At 41.5% G+C, this 16748-nt stretch overlaps 2 protein-coding genes across 2 annotated transcripts; one reads left to right on the top strand and one right to left on the bottom strand.

The window, feature by feature from the left end:
* Positions 1 to 4994: 4994 nt before the first annotated feature.
* On the bottom strand, positions 4995 to 6041 carry LOC134192613 (PRA1 family protein 2-like). Its single transcript, XM_062661358.1, has 3 exons — positions 5823 to 6041; positions 5373 to 5587; positions 4995 to 5313 (listed from the first exon to the last, which is right to left on the bottom strand). Exons 1-3 carry the CDS (start codon positions 6005 to 6007, stop codon positions 5183 to 5185), a joined length of 531 nt encoding a protein of 176 aa, XP_062517342.1. The 5' UTR covers positions 6008 to 6041; the 3' UTR covers positions 4995 to 5182.
* A 14-nt stretch (positions 6042 to 6055) lies between these two features.
* On the top strand, positions 6056 to 16744 carry LOC134192612 (tyrosine-protein kinase CSK-like). The gene is made up of 15 exons (XM_062661357.1): positions 6056 to 6152; positions 6513 to 6561; positions 6629 to 6694; positions 6760 to 6810; positions 9255 to 9475; positions 9535 to 9634; positions 9689 to 9794; positions 13532 to 13597; positions 13655 to 13757; positions 13836 to 13923; positions 13987 to 14060; positions 14120 to 14219; positions 14507 to 14602; positions 14699 to 14785; positions 16487 to 16744. Exons 2-15 carry the CDS (start codon positions 6532 to 6534, stop codon positions 16655 to 16657), a joined length of 1359 nt encoding a protein of 452 aa, XP_062517341.1. The 5' UTR covers positions 6056 to 6152; positions 6513 to 6531; the 3' UTR covers positions 16658 to 16744.
* The last annotated feature ends 4 nt before the right edge of the window (positions 16745 to 16748 follow it).

Here is a 16748-nt window from a genome sequence, read left to right as displayed (position 1 = left end):
TAAAGTTTTTATGGGTTTAGCGACTGCGTGGAAGAGCCTGGCTTTCGAGGCTACAACAGACACCTGTTTTGGCTAGGTACTTGTGCATGCAGTTGCTCATAAGCTATTCATTGTTATTGTCTGGCTTGAATGGAGTGAATACTTTGTAACTTTGTGTGTTCTAATAAATGTGACTGAGTGGAGGTGCAAATTAGAATGCCTAGCATTCTAGAAGAGCTTGATGGAGAGGAGGTATTTGGTCATTGTATGCATGTATTTGCTTGTGTAAAAAAGATTTTAGGGGCTGTCCGTATTTATCGACATTTTACATAAACAAAACTTGTTGTTTGTGGGGTGGGTGGGTAAATGGCTGTTTGTTTCTTAAACTGGAATTACTCCTGAAAGAACAATAGAGTGTAGTATGACCTAATCTGGAAGTGCTTGTGTTGAATGAAGGCTTGCACAATCTACTAGTAACTGATTAGACATTTGACGTTAACTTGAGTAGGATATATAAAAATCATCTTGTTTATTACTTAACGATTTGTTGCATTGCTGTTTACATAGGATGAGACAGACAGAACATTTGCTGACGAAACGGACAAACGTGGATTTGGCAAATACGGCCATCTGTATGCAGCTTCAAGTAATACAGAGAAGGATTTCTCTCTTCCATACAATTGTAAGTTTTCACTTAGAGCTCTTGATGTTTCATGTAGTTGGCAAAATGGTATTTGTACAGCACATGAATTTTATGGGATAAAGTTTATGTCCTGTAAATCAATAAATGTTTGTAACCTACTTAATTTTGTAAATTTCATAAATTGCAAAGAATTTACAAACTTATATTGCCTACTAATTTTTGTAGCCCAAATATCCATGCACATTTTGTAGCCCAAATATCCATGCACATTTTGTAGCCCAAATATCCATGCGGATGCACATACAACGTAGCCTTGCGAGCCAAGCCTTCCTTTGTGCTCACTGTGCGACTTCAGGTACTGTTCACTTGCTCACACGTGAGAGGAGGTGCTTGAGTTGGAACTGCTCGCATGGAGGGAAGGCTTGGTTGCAAATCCGTACATCAGCTGATGACGTGCATGTTCACGTCAGAAACTTGACCTAAATACATTGTTTCCATTAGTTGGTAACCTGATGTAATTAGAGTTACTGGAATCTTTTAGCTAGACCCTCGTAGTGCTGCTGCACACTTGCTCAAGTTGCTGCCTAGTGGTGAGGCTGCATCTGAATGCCGGATGTTCTTGAACAACTTCAATTAATGTCTGTAGGGTGGAGAAGGCAGCATCCGCTCTCTTCACAGTATTGATCATGAGTAGTTTTCCCACTGCTCCAGAATGTAGAAGAATTACCTGGGTTGGCTCGCAAGGCTACATACAATGCTGCCTGAATGATCGTCTTTATTGTTTGGGTCGGGCAGAAATGGCTTTCTCAGCTCAGGGTAGTGATGACAAACTGGCTTTTTCAAGCTAAGAAATCAGACACATAATGAGAACAAAGTAAGTACATCGGTAGGCACCTACCCAGATGTAGATTTAGCCTTATTGTCACCCACACGGGTGTGTTCAAGATGCACGACTGATTGTTGGAAGTTTACAAACATTTTTTCTTACGAAATAAGAGTTTGCTGCAGTTTACGAACGTTTGTAGTTATGAACATCGATTGATTTTAATACAAGTAACAGATCATTTGAAGCACAGGATTGACTTCTGTGCAACTTACTTTTCTTTTTCCTACTTTCATTCCTTAATTGTCTCTCAGAAAGAAACACATGTTATGCATATTGAATGCAGCAATGATGAATTGAGATGCTGCTAGCTGTATAATCTGATTTTGGATATATTCAATGACTTCAAACCAGACAGCTTTGCGGCATGATCTACAAGTCAAATTTCAAGTGGAAACTTGTCTTGATGTAGAGATTGTCTGACACATGTATATAAACATGCCTGTAGTAACTTGTTTGATCTAGGAACGTGTTTATAGTGATATAGTGATCATGAAGGCACATATGGCTACTGATGGTTTACTATTGCTTCTTAAAAACTGCTTTGAAATGGTGGCGGTATCTTTTTTAACTTTGTTGTTACACTTTCTTCAGTTTAATTAATGTATTTACTATTGATTAGTGCTAGTGACCACAAATGGTAGTGATTTATAATGCATTACTGTGATTGATTGGAAAAGGTCTTTCTCAGTAATGAACAGGTAACTGAAAATTGTTACCAGAGTTTGTTGTGACTATATAAGGAAGGATTGAGCAACAGAAAATGCAACTGGAGTTCAAGAATCTTGATAATCAATGCTTGTAGAGCACTTTTAGTTACACCATTAAGTATGCAGGCAGGCCACCTTTGATATTCGTATTTGCAGCTTTTCAGGTAGTACACGAGATTTGCGGCTCTGCTGGTCTGGCATTGTGTGTTGGAGTGATGTGTGTGTGTGTGTGTGTGTGTGTGTGTGTGTGTGTGTGTGTGTGTGTGTGTGTGTGTGTGTGTGTGTGTGTGTGTGTGTGTGTGTGTGTGTGTGTGTGTGTGTGTGTGTGTGTGTGTGTGTGTGTGTGTGTGTGTGTGTGTGTGTGTGTGTGTGTGTGTGTGTGTGTGTGTGTGTGTGTGTGTGTGTGTGTGTGTGTGTGTGTGTGTGTGTGTGTGTGTGTGTGTGTGTGTGTGTGTGTGTGTGTGTGTGTGTGTGTGTGTGTGTGTGTGTGTGTGTGTGTGTGTGTGTGTGTGTGTGTGTGTGTGTGTGTGTGTGTGTGTGTGTGTGTGTGTGTGTGTGTGTGTGTGTGTGTGTGTGTGTGTGTGTGTGTGTGTGTGTGTGTGTGTGTGTGTGTGTGTGTGTGTGTGTGTGTGTGTGTGTGTGTGTGTGTGTGTGTGTGTGTGTGTGTGTGTGTGTGTGTGTGTGTGTGTGTGTGTGTGTGTGTGTGTGTGTGTGTGTGTGTGTGTGTGTGTGTGTGTGTGTGTGTGTGTGTGTGTGTGTGTGTGTGTGTGTGTGTGTGTGTGTGTGTGTGTGTGTGTGTGTGTGTGTGTGTGTGTGTGTGTGTGTGTGTGTGTGTGTGTGTGTGTGTGTGTGTGTGTGTGTGTGTGTGTGTGTGTGTGTGTGTGTGTGTGTGTGTGTGTGTGTGTGTGTGTGTGTGTGTGTGTGTGTGTGTGTGTGTGTGTGTGTGTGTGTGTGTGTGTGTGTGTGTGTGTGTGTGTGTGTGTGTGTGTGTGTGTGTGTGTGTGTGTGTGTGTGTGTGTGTGTGTGTGTGTGTGTGTGTGTGTGTGTGTGTGTGTGTGTGTGTGTGTGTGTGTGTGTGTGTGTGTGTGTGTGTGTGTGTGTGTGTGTGTGTGTGTGTGTGTGTGTGTGTGTGTGTGTGTGTGTGTGTGTGTGTGTGTGTGTGTGTGTGTGTGTGTGTGTGTGTGTGTGTGTGTGTGTGTGTGTGTGTGTGTGTGTGTGTGTGTGTGTGTGTGTGTGTGTGTGTGTGTGTGTGTGTGTGTGTGTGTGTGTGTGTGTGTGTGTGTGTGTGTGTGTGTGTGTGTGTGTGTGTGTGTGTGTGTGTGTGTGTGTGTGTGTGTGTGTGTGTGTGTGTGTGTGTGTGTGTGTGTGTGTGTGTGTGTGTGTGTGTGTGTGTGTGTGTGTGTGTGTGTGTGTGTGTGTGTGTGTGTGTGTGTGTGTGTGTGTGTGTGTGTGTGTGTGTGTGTGTGTGTGTGTGTGTGTGTGTGTGTGTGTGTGTGTGTGTGTGTGTGTGTGTGTGTGTGTGTGTGTGTGTGTGTGTGTGTGTGTGTGTGTGTGTGTGTGTGTGTGTGTGTGTGTGTGTGTGTGTGTGTGTGTGTGTGTGTGTGTGTGTGTGTGTGTGTGTGTGTGTGTGTGTGTGTGTGTGTGTGTGTGTGTGTGTGTGTGTGTGTGTGTGTGTGTGTGTGTGTGTGTGTGTGTGTGTGTGTGTGTGTGTGTGTGTGTGTGTGTGTGTGTGTGTGTGTGTGTGTGTGTGTGTGTGTGTGTGTGTGTGTGTGTGTGTGTGTGTGTGTGTGTGTGTGTGTGTGTGTGTGTGTGTGTGTGTGTGTGTGTGTGTGTGTGTGTGTGTGTGTGTGTGTGTGTGTGTGTGTGTGTGTGTGTGTGTACATATAGTTTACATTGGAATATTTGACCCTATTGATGGTTATTGCCATTATTTCTATAGATACCTGTTTATCAGTATCACCACAGAATAGTTCTAATTAGCTTAACAGTGCCTGATACTATACAAACGGTAACATACAACACGTTTGTGAAAGTCTGATAATAGTCAGTTGGTACAGGTTTTTTATAGCTTTCGTGCCAATCTTTTGTTGTACCAAATTGTAATTCTGCATTGTGCATCAGATGCGAAGTCATCAACTGATCTATGTTACTGTTGCTGGATGAAAAATCAAACAAACGAAGCCAAGGCTACACCTGAAGCTGTAGCAGACCTGCGTGTTAATGATGGCTCCACAAAATCATCTCACTGCAGGAAATGTGGATTTGTGTTTGGTCAGCCTTGTGCAACTTTTCGACGAGCACGAATGGTATGTGCTCCAACTGATTACAAATTCAGCAGTTCATTTTGTGGAAATAAGCCTGTTGCAAGTGAAGTTCTAGACAGCATATGGAAGCTCATACCTACTTTCCAATCTCATCGAACACATCGCTCATACCCTCACGAGGCCAGGAAGATAAACGTCGACCGGTTTGGTTGTGTTGAATCAACGAATGTGACTGCATTATCATTGGTTCATAAACCAGATGAGACACATAGTGCCTTTTCTCACAAACTGTGGGACGATTGGTTTGAAGGAGAAAACCCGGTGAGCGTAACACATTATATGCCACAACATGAATGTTTCTAATTGCTTTTTCATAGTCACTGGGACTGCAATCAGATGGATCAGCTCATTCTGAAGTGAGTGCACAGCGAGTATCTGATGATCAGATGGCATCAAGTTCACGAAGAGTACAAAATCAGTCTCCAGATAAATCATCAAAAAAGAAAAGACGCAAAGTAGGATTCTGATTCTGCAATCTAACAAGAATGCAGTTGAAGGAAACCCTTAAGAGTCACCTGACATATAGTGTATAGCAGGAATGACCTATTTAATGAGTTTATTGACAACAATGTTGATTTCTATTAGTTATTAGTTATCCATCATAAAGTTCTATTAGTTCTACCCATCGTCAGTTCTAGTTCTATTAGTTATCCATCATTCCTAAAGCATGTAGCAACACCCCTGCTGGAGTCGACTTGAAGCCCAATGTCTCAACTTTGTTGGCTAGCTTGTTCTTGAAATTTCTCTTTCTTACTGAAGCATGTAAGAGAACACCTAATTAACAGACGATCAATAAATGCATAATCACTGACTGAGATGCAGGTTGGTATTACTCAAACACGGAGAGCCCACTGCAAGAAAGAATACCAGAATGGCTCCAAGACAATAGAGAATGATGAATAGAAAACCAATGGCAGCGAGTATGACTGCCCAACCACGTGTCTTTTGTTTCGAACCCTGCTGAGCGTGTGCTCCCAAGTATCCAATGGCAATCACAGAACCGATGAATGCCAAGCAACCAACAGAAACTGAATACGGGAATTTTATCCTGACACCGGTACCATCAACAACAGCACAATCAAATCATATACTTTATGAAGTTGTGTGTGTGTGTGTGTGTGTGTGTGTGTGTGTGTGTGTGTGTGTGTGTGTGTGCGCGCGCGCGCGCGCGCGTGTGCGTGCCTTGGTTCCGCCCAGTGTGTAGGTGGGTCTGCGTCGTGTGGACTGTCCGAGTCCATCTGTCTGTGTTTGTATGTGTAAGATTGCTTATAATTATCAAGTACCAGAAAAAAGTCAACAGTACGATAGACCACAAGATGTAATTTGTCTGATAATATAGCAGATTCTTCACTATTCGTGACTGCAACCGTTGAGAGTCGGAAGAGTGTGGCCAACTGTAACACGAGCTGTCACCATGAAAATCAGAGAACGACCGAAGCGGAGCAAGTGAGAACTTCCCGTCACTCATTTTTCAACAATTTCCCGTATAACATCCTAACATCCCGTAGGTGCACATAGACCTAACGTCCCGTATAGTAAAGTATTCGACGGCATTCGACAGTATTGTCGTGTTGGTCCTTGGGACTGAACCACTGTCTGATTTCTGGCTGTCGGTAAGTATTCCTAGAGGCACTCGTTTACTCCTCTCTCAGTTTGGAGACCGTGGAAAGTCGAAGTGACGAAGGCGTCTTTGTCTTGCACGCACTGCAGGCCAACTAGTGCACTATACTTTGGTGTGATTTAGTATGGGCAAACGGAGGAGTTATGCATGTCATCGCAGTGCGTGGTCCCCATTGGGTGCAGCACGCCAATGCGACCTTGCTTTTTTTCGCCCACCTGCGGTGTGTCACGCGCTAGCTTTGCAATGCCGTTCGAGAGTTGTAGTTGCCATCGTGATGTTTCGATGTAGGGCCCCAATGTAGGTCGTTGTTTCTGTTGTGGTTGTGACAACGCCGGTTTGTTTGTTTGTGTAGCGTTCGCGCGAAGTGGACGATGTCTGGGCAACGAAACGGTGGATCTGAGGTATAGAGATGTAGAGAGTTGTTCTAGATGTTTGTGCGCTATAGGCGTTGTCTCTGTCACGATACAGAATCCGGCGTGGGACGCAGGCGCGGAGTGCATCGCCAAGTTCAATTTCGAGGGCATATCGCCAGACGTGAGTACACGGTGTTGGATGGATGGGGCGGTCAGTGTGCAGCTGTTTTTGCGTGTTGTGCGCAGGATTTGCGATTTAAAAAGGGCGAACTGTTGACGATTATCAGCGCGTCTAGGGTAAGTGTGCTCTCACACGCTCGTGGTTCCGTGTTATATGAACTGGGTGAGGTTGGAACGGTTGTCATGGGATTAGAGAGCTCGTTGTGTATGTGACTGCTAACTATGCTATTCTAGGTATATATGTATTGTACAGTGTACGCTTGTGCGTGTCCAGTACTTGTGTACTGAGCGTTGTAGTTGACCTTATGTGTGGTGGGAAGTTCTACGTTTTAGTCTGTCATTTTGACAGTAGAGTGGTTGCTATGGGTTTTAGTGGGTGTTTTCCAAGTTTTATGATTACCTCATTTGCTGTTTAGACAGATAACACTATGACATGATAATTCTTGGTATTTCTTCAATGCATGGTTTGTTTTCATGAGGGGCTAAGGCCTTCTGTTACTACTATGAAGATTCAATAAGCAAGGATGTGTAGGTATTCTACACTTGTAGAATTTGGACTGTTGCCAAACCTTTGCATTTTGCCATACTGTTTCCAGAAAGAGCAGTACACCATCTGTCTTGCAATGAGACTGAGAGAAATCAAATTCACTTAGGAAGGACTATTTGTCTGCTGGCAATATCCACTTTGTGTAGTCAGTATTTTTTGAAGGACTACATATTACATGTACACATATAACCTATCACGCCATTGGGAAGTGAAAGTTTGAAGCAACTACGGAGAACGCAATGCCTTCTAAGGTGACAGAATGACTAAAGGAAGGATAGAGTAAGGAATGGTTGGAGAGACAAAAACAGGTGCTATTTGTTTTGAGATGGTTTTGCACTATGTGACAAACCTCCTTGTCCCTTTTTTATCTTCTTGATGTCAGTCAATTGCTTTTAAGTTAATGAGAGAATCTGTAAAACTGTCCATATGTTTATTCAGTGCCATTACTAGAGGGTATGATGTAATAGATGTGGTATTTGTTATGTTTCTACGGATTGGACTAATTGCTTGTAGGTATCTACATACTAGTCACTACTGTGTACACTCACCTCCCTAATCCGAACAGTATGGGACCAGCTGCTGTCCGGATTCTAGAATTATCTGGGACATAAAGGTAGCTAATGCACTTTATATCATAGGTATCCCAGACCATTTTATGTAAGGTTTGGTGAATGTCATACCTGTTTTGCATACAGTATGCATGTACAGTGCACTTGCACTACATTGTAATGTACATGTGTACTTTGTACTACAGTTACATATGTTACATACGCGTTTTCCTACACGTGATAGTCAAGATGGCTTGAGAATTGAGTGTTTAGACGGGGAGTTTCAGGGCTTACCCTTGGAGCCCCAAGAATGATATGCTGTGGGAAGAGTGTCCGTTTAGAGAGGTGTCCATATCTTGGAGGTCCTGATTAGGGAGGTTTGGGTGTAGTAGTGATGTAGCTATAGTAGGGAACGTTGTGAAATTATTATGTGAACTACTATAGATGTGTGTGTTTTTGTTTTGTGGTTCGTGGTTGTGCTTTAAAAATTTATTGTGAGAGAAAGTAACTATCGGGTACAGTAGTTGCTGTAGGAATTTTCATAATTTAGGGCAAGTTAAACTATAGTAGACCTTTAAACCAAAGCGTCACTAGAATAGAGGCAGTTAACATCACATCACTCATACGACGTCATATTGTAAGCAGCATACCCTCTAGCTATGGTACTGCGTTGACACATGAGACAGTATGGGCTTCGATGGGGCAACATGCTGGGGTGAGAGAGGTTTCGGAACGCTGGCTTTAATTAATCTGTCAGCTCATACAAGCTGAAATTTATTAGACAAGTAGCTCGAGCCCAAGAGGTCACTCAGAGTGACGTTGGAAGCTCAACACCTGTTATGTCTACCAAGTACCTGAGCCTAAGAGGTCAGTCCAGCTGTCGTTGTATGCTTCGATGCTCTGCTTGAACCCAAGAGGTCAGTCCAGCTGACATTGGAAGCTCAATACACCATCACAATCCCATCCCATTTACGATCGGACGTCAAGACAACTCACTTGAGCCGAAGAAGTTAATCAAGTTGACGTTGCAACTTGAGTGAGTAAAGGTGCCTGTAATGTTGAGCCAAGATTGGCCTGAACAAATCCCCATGGCGTGTTATCTGATTTGTTAAATATGACTCCCTCGAACATGGGAGAGAGGGAGGGATTCAAGAAAACTAGAAACCGTATGTACGCTGTCCAGACAATACAATATTCTCACAATCATTTCGTATAAATACAAAGCTCAACAGTTTGCTATGCACAACATTATCAGATTGCTGTAGTAATTTACTCCTGATGTTAACCTACGTTTACTACTACGTAAACTAACCATTGCTGAAATGTGATTATAATGAGACAGTAAATGTAGTAAGGCGTGTGGTTATGTAATCAAGACGATTGGAGAGTTTGCATTCTGGTTATATATTTAGTCGCATTCAGGCAGTAGTAAAGTTGTCTATTGATTGTGATGCATATTTTTGTAGGATCCGAATTGGTATAAGGCTAGACGGTCAGATGGCAAAGAGGGAATGGTTCCAGCAACATACCTTAACCAGAGAGAAGCTGTAAAGTTACAGACCATGCCTTGGTTTCACGGAAAGATACGACGAGAAAAGTCTGAGGAATTACTAAATCCCAAGACAGACGGCCTGTTTCTAGTAAGGGAGAGCACGAATTTTCCTGGGGATTACACTCTTTGCGTTTGGTCTGTTGAAACAGTTATTGTGTGTTTTTGTTGTGTGACTTGATGATTTTCTGGTTTAGTTATGATGGAAAAGTGGAGCATTACCGGATTCTATATAGAGATAATAAGTTGACTGTTGACGAGGAAGAATTCTTTGACAACTTGTTTCAGTTGATTGAGGTGCTGCTAGTGCGGTGATATGCTTGTGCTGAACTCACAGGTTTGGTTGCTTAGCATTACAAGGGCGATGCCGATGGTCTATGCACAAGGCTACGGAAACCATTAGACAAGGAGGGACAAAACATTGCAGTAACAGTCGACGAGACAGCTTTCAAGAAATGTAAGAAAAAGTATTGGTTATAATAATATTGACTGTCTTGTAATCTACATTGATGTAACAAGCTTTGGGAAATGTTTAATTTAATAATTAGAAATGGTGGGGACAGCTTTGTGTTATATTTTTTCAGTTAAAGGAACACTTTACCAATTGATGCACGCACAGTTAGACGTTAACGTACGTTAAGACCTTGGGTGACGGACCGAATGCTTGCTGTGTTGCATGGCACATTGTTTTGGTCTTGAGACAGGTCTATATGCTTCAGGCGACTGTGACAGTGGAAGGAAACAAGTTACAGTTCATATGCGACTCAATCGTTCATAAGTTGTAGACTTCACATGGATCGTCTTGAACGACTTGCAATCGCTTGGTCTTTCGCGCTTTCCTCTGTTTTCCTTTTTACGAAAGGAGGCCAGAGTACAATACAAAATTGCTTGCGTGATGCGAAAAACACGGAAACGTGCATCACTGCGCATAATCTCATGACAGCAAGAGTCTTCATTCGATTGGAAGTGAGTGAGTCAGGGATGCGAAAGCACGTTTTACTTTTGCCTAAGCAAATATCAAAGTCTACATGAAGTTGTGAAACGAAACCTACACTTACTGGACGTTATTTGGAAAACCGTCTTGTGCATTTGTATTTTCTAACCTTAGCATAATGCTCAGCTATCAAGTTTGCTCTGAGATAGCGCCAAACTTCCCAACTTGAGGTGTGGCTAGAAACGGTTAGCCGCCAAGGGCAGAGTCAGTTGCACGAACAGGTGAAGTTCTCCTTTAATGGATATTTTTAGTTGGTTAGGCTTTGATAGTTGTGTATAGTTGGTCTTCTGCAAATTGAGTGTCTGTCCCAGATTCTTCGATGTTCCTCACTTGTCTGCATGCTTTGCAATGTAGTGCTACAGTACAACCTTGTTTACCTGGACTTTTTGGTAGAAGTCACTAAGTTGTTCAGATAATTGAAGTGATGATGTTGTGACTTCCTTGGGGCTTCGTCAGACATTGACAGTCAAGTAATGGACAAATGTTTAGCAATATTAGGTCGACACCTTTACATAATAGACTTCTTTGTATTGTGCAATTGTCAGCAACACATTTTTTCTCTTAGAAATAGGTTGGCAGCTTATGGTTTTGGTAACAGAAACGATGTTATATGGGACACTTGTAAAAGATGCATGCTTTTTGGGTGGCCAACAATGTGTCCGGATTATAGAGAAGTCCGGACAATGGGTGTCCGGATAATTAAGGTTGTACTGTCTAGCAAGATTGCAGCAGTGAACAGCTATGCATGTTTACTTCTCAGGGATGTTGTCGTGGAGTCAAATTACTTGGATTGTTTTTAGAAAGGACTGACAAGTGGTGCATACTGCAGTTGTAGTGAATCTAGATATGAGTGCTTACTTACGAGAGCATTGCCTTTCATCACTCAGAGTCATTTAGCAAGTTTTATCAGAATAACGTCATTTCTAATGAGTTGGATGCCTTCTGTACAAAAGTCTTTTGTTGCAGATTAACGAATTGCTAGTGGTTGTTGATCTGTTCTGTTGTTGCCTTGTGTGACACAAATGTGATGCTTTTTGTGTCATTGTAATTGAGAGGACATCGGTTTTCTAGATTTTAACCTGAAAGGTCAAAGTGATAAGTTTATGTGCAAGTGGCATGTGTACCTGCACCACATATCACCTTATTTTTGAAAATTCTGACTGCAAAGTCGTATGTATGTACTGGAAAACTGCCCAGGTGAAGAATATGGTACATGTTTACTATACACGTTACATCGATTTCTTTGTGTATGGATCCATACTGTGAATGTCTTAGATAGACTGTTTGTGTAGTTTACGTAGCAGCTGGCATTGTAAAAGTGATAGAGTTGTTACGAATAGTAGTGAATTTAGTCAAGCAATGTTCGATGTCTAATAGCTATTGTTAGGGGTCATCCATAGGTGTCGACATTTACTCAATCATACAAGCCTGCATACCCGTCCCCTCTTCCTAAGGGTACATAAAAATGTTGGTCATGTGAAGCTATTTCTAATGTACCATGGTAGTACGATAATTAAATAATTAGAAGCCCTTTTGAAGGTTGATATGCACATTTTGTCCTTCTGGCCAGCAGTCTTTCATTGTCGTTACACTTTCTGCACAGCTTCTTCGCAAAACAAAGATGGGCTGTCAAAGACAAAGGCGTTCACAAACTGCTGTTACCTGCTCGCCGGCGTTTTATGAACTGCACAAGCTCTCTTAGACAGGTCTGTTAGTACCTACATCAGAGTACACCTACTGTCCCACACCATGTACTCTTTCAACACGTGCGATGAATGCTTAATGCGTGCTATATGCGTCATACACTTGCGACCGATACTGTTGGAAACGTATACAACACGCCTACGTGTAAATGTAATATCCTGACTTCAGTATCACTTTCTATGACTTCTGCACCACAGGTCTTTGACATTTTATACTCCGCCCCAAAAGCGTACATTTTTCTTACCCCCTTCCCCTAGTGTATGCTTTGTCTGCTTGAGTAAATTTTGACAATTATGGATGACTCCTTAGCGGATGCTTTGCGTATTGGTTGTTACTATAGGCGGCATTTGGAAGAATCAAAGGCCTGGACATGTTTAGGTTATTAGTTACAGTAGATAGGTATTAAATTAGGTTGGTATTGGCAGATACATAAAACATTTTTATAAACTCAGTCTGTTAGTCTTTGTAATGGGAAGTTTTGCTGGTGATTTAGCTCATAAATCAGTTTTTGAAAAATGAGAATCACCTCATGTATCCCTTTTTATATTGTTTACTGATTAGGAAACGTGGTAGTCAGCACTTTAGCTACTTGTGTCTTTGATTGGCTCTGAGGTTTGGCTACTTTACGATTTACTTTTAGTCACTACTTGATTGGTAATAACCACTGATCAATCTAGAAGAGAATGGAATTCTAGGGTAAGGAAGAGACAACACTAAACTTTGTAGGCACAAGACATGATAACATGATGGGTTCACAACAAGCATCACTCGAATATCTCAACCTTGACATATAAATTTATGTATTTGATGAGTTTTAGTGCATGTAGGTTTGGTCGGTTACCGTATTTCCATGAATAGTAACCCATGTTTGATTAGTAACCCTGCTCGAATAGTGACCCGTGGATATGATCAGTTTGAAAAAATATTAACCCGTGCTGATTAGTAACACATGCCTTGGATGTCAGAGATCAAAGGTAACACGAAACATTGAGGGAACAAGTCTGTCAGAAGAGACAGAAGATGAAGACAATGATCATGACGATGTGGGCATTATGGTTTTTATGATGAGGACACTGACTAACTGAGTAACTGAATAGAGGTTACCATAACTTGGCAGTTTTGCATGTGTCAAGAGTGTGTTCTTCTAATACTTGCATAGCCCTTACTTCAACTTGAATCATTGAAAAAATAGTAACCCGTGGTTCAGATCAGTTTAAAGAATAGTAACTACCGGTTAGTATTTGAGGAAACACAGTAATTCTATTTAATTTGAAACGCCTAGCTTAGTTAATTAATTGATTTAATACAATAATGAATGAATGTGAATTCTCTCATAGTACGCATAACTACATGCGATATATGCAAAAGTCATGTCTGGTTGGTTGATGATTTGGATGAGCTTTGATTGCATCAATACTTTACTTGATGATCGCTTTGTTTGTTAACATGTGTGATGAATATGGTTATTACTTGTAACGGCATTTGGTTGTAAACAGCTGGTTGGGCGATCAAGAGAGAAGATCTCAAAGTAGGACAGTCCATCGGGAAAGGAGAATTTGGAGGTAATGGAAGAGTTAGTGTGAGTAGTTTGCACATGTTGACTTTGATGTTTGTTGTAGAGGTGCACTCGGGCATGTACCAAGGCAAAAGGGTAGCCATCAAGAGTTTGAAAAACGATTCAGCTGCAATTCAGCAGTTTCTGCAAGAGGCATCACTCATGACGTGAGGCATTTGCAATGAGAATGTCATGAGAATGACGGTGTAAATTGATCATGATTGCTCACACTGTTGGTGTTGTAGGAGACTTCGACATCCCAATTTGGTACAGTTTATTGGCATATCGCTGGAGCCAAAGCCTGTCTACATAGTGACCGAGTTTATGGCTAGGGTAATGATCCGGCAGTACTCTGTCTTATAGTTGTGTGATGTAGTGTTTGTTTTGATGGCGTAGGGAAGCTTAGTGGAGTATTTGAGATCAAGAGGTCGAGCAGTCATCAGCAAGAATGATCTTCTCAAATTTTCAAAGTCTGTGCTTTACTGTTGTCATGTTATTTCCTTCTCGGTGGTAAATGTGGTTTGTGTAGGGACATATGCAGTGGAATGGCGTATCTTGAATTGAAGGAAGTAGTACACAGGGACCTGGCAGCTAGAAATGTTCTTATAGATGAAGACAACACAGCAAAGGTGAGGAGGATCTTGGGTTGCTTGTGCAGAGAGACAGTGGATGTTTGTAGTGGCTGCTTTTATGGTAGCGATTATAAGAGGTGTATGACGTGGTGGATGGCTCTTGTGTCTCTATGTTTGTATAGTAGTAATTTTTGGCCATTGCTTGTAGTAGTTTTGGCTGGTAACTTTAATGTAGAAGGGTAGAGGGTATATGTAGTTGTATGTGTCGACACTGGCGTTATGTATGTCTGTTGGTACAAGTTGTTGGATTGTTGTGTTGACGTCGAATGTTTTGTTTTGTGAAGGTATCTGATTTTGGGCTTGCACGCGAGTCTCATCACTTCCAAGAAGGTGGCAAGTTTCCGATAAAATGGACAGCTCCCGAGGCACTTCGACGAAATGTCAGATTTCTTGATGTGTTTTTGTAAATTTGTGTGATGATGCAAATGTGTGATGTAAATTTGCAGTTTTTGTAAGTTAACGATTTCTTGTTTCAGGAGTTTACCACCAAGTCAGATGTATGGAGCTTTGGAATCTTACTGTGGGAACTGTATTCATATGGCCGAGTGCCCTACCCACGAGTGGTAAGTGATAAGATGAGACCCTGTCTCCTAGCAGCTAGACATGTTTAGCAGTTGTGTAAGCATAAATAGGTAATTTAGGCATGTCTCCCCACTTATGTTAAACCAAACCTTATCCCTAAACCTAAACAACTTTCTTTAAGCCTGGTTCAGAGGTAGTTTAGTTCAAGTAAACAGGTTTTACTGTGTGGTGATGGTACGTGCCAGAGTAATGACAGATCCTGAGCCATTTTGCTTTCTTTTTGCTCTGCTTCTACAACTGATGTGCTGCACTCCAATGCACTGTCAGATGCTGCCATCCACGATTTCTTTGTAGTATAAGAAGTCGACAAGTTCCTGGATAAGAATATAAAGTTCCCCACTATTGAAGATAAGTGGAGACCTTTTCTAAACATGGTTTACATTAATTAATCTAAGTTACATTGCAGCAAGTGGAGACATACCCCTAGTCATTAGGAGTAATTGATAAGTTTTACTGCAGTAGCACTAATATTTGATTTTCTTTGCTGCAAGATATATAGTGTAGTGGTTGGAAGATGTTTGCAGAGTTGTTAGACTATTTATTAATCACCAACAAGGTAGTGTTGGTATGTAAGGGTTGAGTTTTTGTGTTCAGTTCTTCTGTAAGAGCAGGTATCGGTATCAACTGTTTATGTTACAATGCTGATTTCTATACCAAACCTCTGCGCTTGCAACGGAGCAGGTCCATGACTACTTAAATTTGTCATTGCAGTGCATGGTCCCCTCTCGAGGGACTGACTCCCTCATAAAATTTCTTGATGATGCGAATGCTACACCTTCCAGTTCATTTGAACACACGCCCACACTGGTCCTGTGTTGACTGTACGTGTCGTCGCCCTTCACAATGCTTCGAGCGATCGAAGACTTTATGCCGGTTGAAGCTGATCTTCTACGCCGTTTCTCTCTAAATTCTGATTGCATTTGCACCGAATCCAACCTATATGTTTCCTGGACCGAGTGCTACACGGGGAGTGTGTCGATTTCTAGCCTCACTGTCCACCTTTTCAATTGCAATTGTCTACCATATCTGCTCGCATACACCGTTACCGCTGTGCATATCTACTCTCATGCAGAAAAAGAATGCAAACAAGTAATACAAACATTTTGAAATGAGAAGCATGTAGGGTTGCCGAAGGAATAGAATAGAAACAAGACCACGTAAGGGTGTGCTGTGACATCTTTCGTATACAGACTGACTGAGCAATACTTCATCCCTACATTGCACCATTTTCTAATTAGGAAGGTATAAAACACATATTATAGTGTCACTAATTAGCTGTAGAAAATGGTGCAATGTACGAATGATACGAAGATGTCACAGCACACTGTTACATGGTCTTGTTTCTATTCTTTTTCATACGGCAACGCTACGTCTTTCTCATTTTTCAAAATATTTTATTACTTTATGTTATTCTAATGAAGTACTACTCTTCCAGTTTCTAGCTACTAGTGTCTTGGAGAGACTCAGTAGATGTGTGGTCCTCTAGAATTTACATTTACTCATGGTGTATAGTAGGTGCTGAATATTGTTTCAGCAGACAGACAAGCAAGGAAATTTTTGGTTAACAGGTTTACTTGTTGGGACGCTGATTGTGTAGTGCAGTTGGTTTTGATAAATTTTGATTGCATAAGTAATGCTTATGTAATCACTAAATTAAACTCTTCTGTATTCTCTCTGTTTAGTCTTTCAATGATGTTGTGAATCTCGTCGAGAAGGGATATCGAATGGATGCTCCTGAAGGTTGTCCTGATGAAATCTACAGTATAATGCAGAAATGCTGGAACATCGAACCGAGACGAAGACCATCATTTGAAGACATCAACAAATTGCTCTCTGGCATATCGTTTGTGTGACTGACAGCTAGTACTGTCAGGGCCCATTTAGGGCTGACTGCTATTTTGTTATGTACAACTTGGTGGCAATGTCATTTTAGTTTGGGAGACG

Source organism: Corticium candelabrum, chromosome 16 (genome assembly GCF_963422355.1).
Source record: "Corticium candelabrum chromosome 16, ooCorCand1.1, whole genome shotgun sequence".
Classification (NCBI taxonomy): Eukaryota; Metazoa; Porifera; class Homoscleromorpha; order Homosclerophorida; family Plakinidae; genus Corticium; species Corticium candelabrum.
The sequence above is the reverse complement of the archived record's forward strand: the minus strand, read 5'-3'. Positions and strand labels throughout refer to the sequence as shown.

Excerpts from the sequence above, each read along its gene's own strand:
- LOC134192613 (XM_062661358.1), bottom strand. The coding sequence starts at position 6,007 with ATGAGTGACGGGAAGTTCTCACTTGCTCCGCTTCGGTCGTTCTCTGAT. Across the intron at positions 5,588-5,822 it reads GTACTGTTGACTTTTTTCTG|GATAAAATTCCCGTATTCAG; the intron begins GTACTTGATAAT and ends TACCGGTGTCAG. Across the intron at positions 5,314-5,372 it reads AGTGGGCTCTCCGTGTTTGA|GTGTTCTCTTACATGCTTCA; the intron begins GTAATACCAACC and ends TCTGTTAATTAG.
- LOC134192612 (XM_062661357.1), top strand. The coding sequence starts at position 6,532 with ATGTCTGGGCAACGAAACGGTGGATCTGAG. Across the intron at positions 6,811-9,254 it reads CGATTATCAGCGCGTCTAGG|GATCCGAATTGGTATAAGGC; the intron begins GTAAGTGTGCTC and ends ATATTTTTGTAG. Across the intron at positions 13,758-13,835 it reads CAAGAGGCATCACTCATGAC|GAGACTTCGACATCCCAATT; the intron begins GTGAGGCATTTG and ends TTGGTGTTGTAG.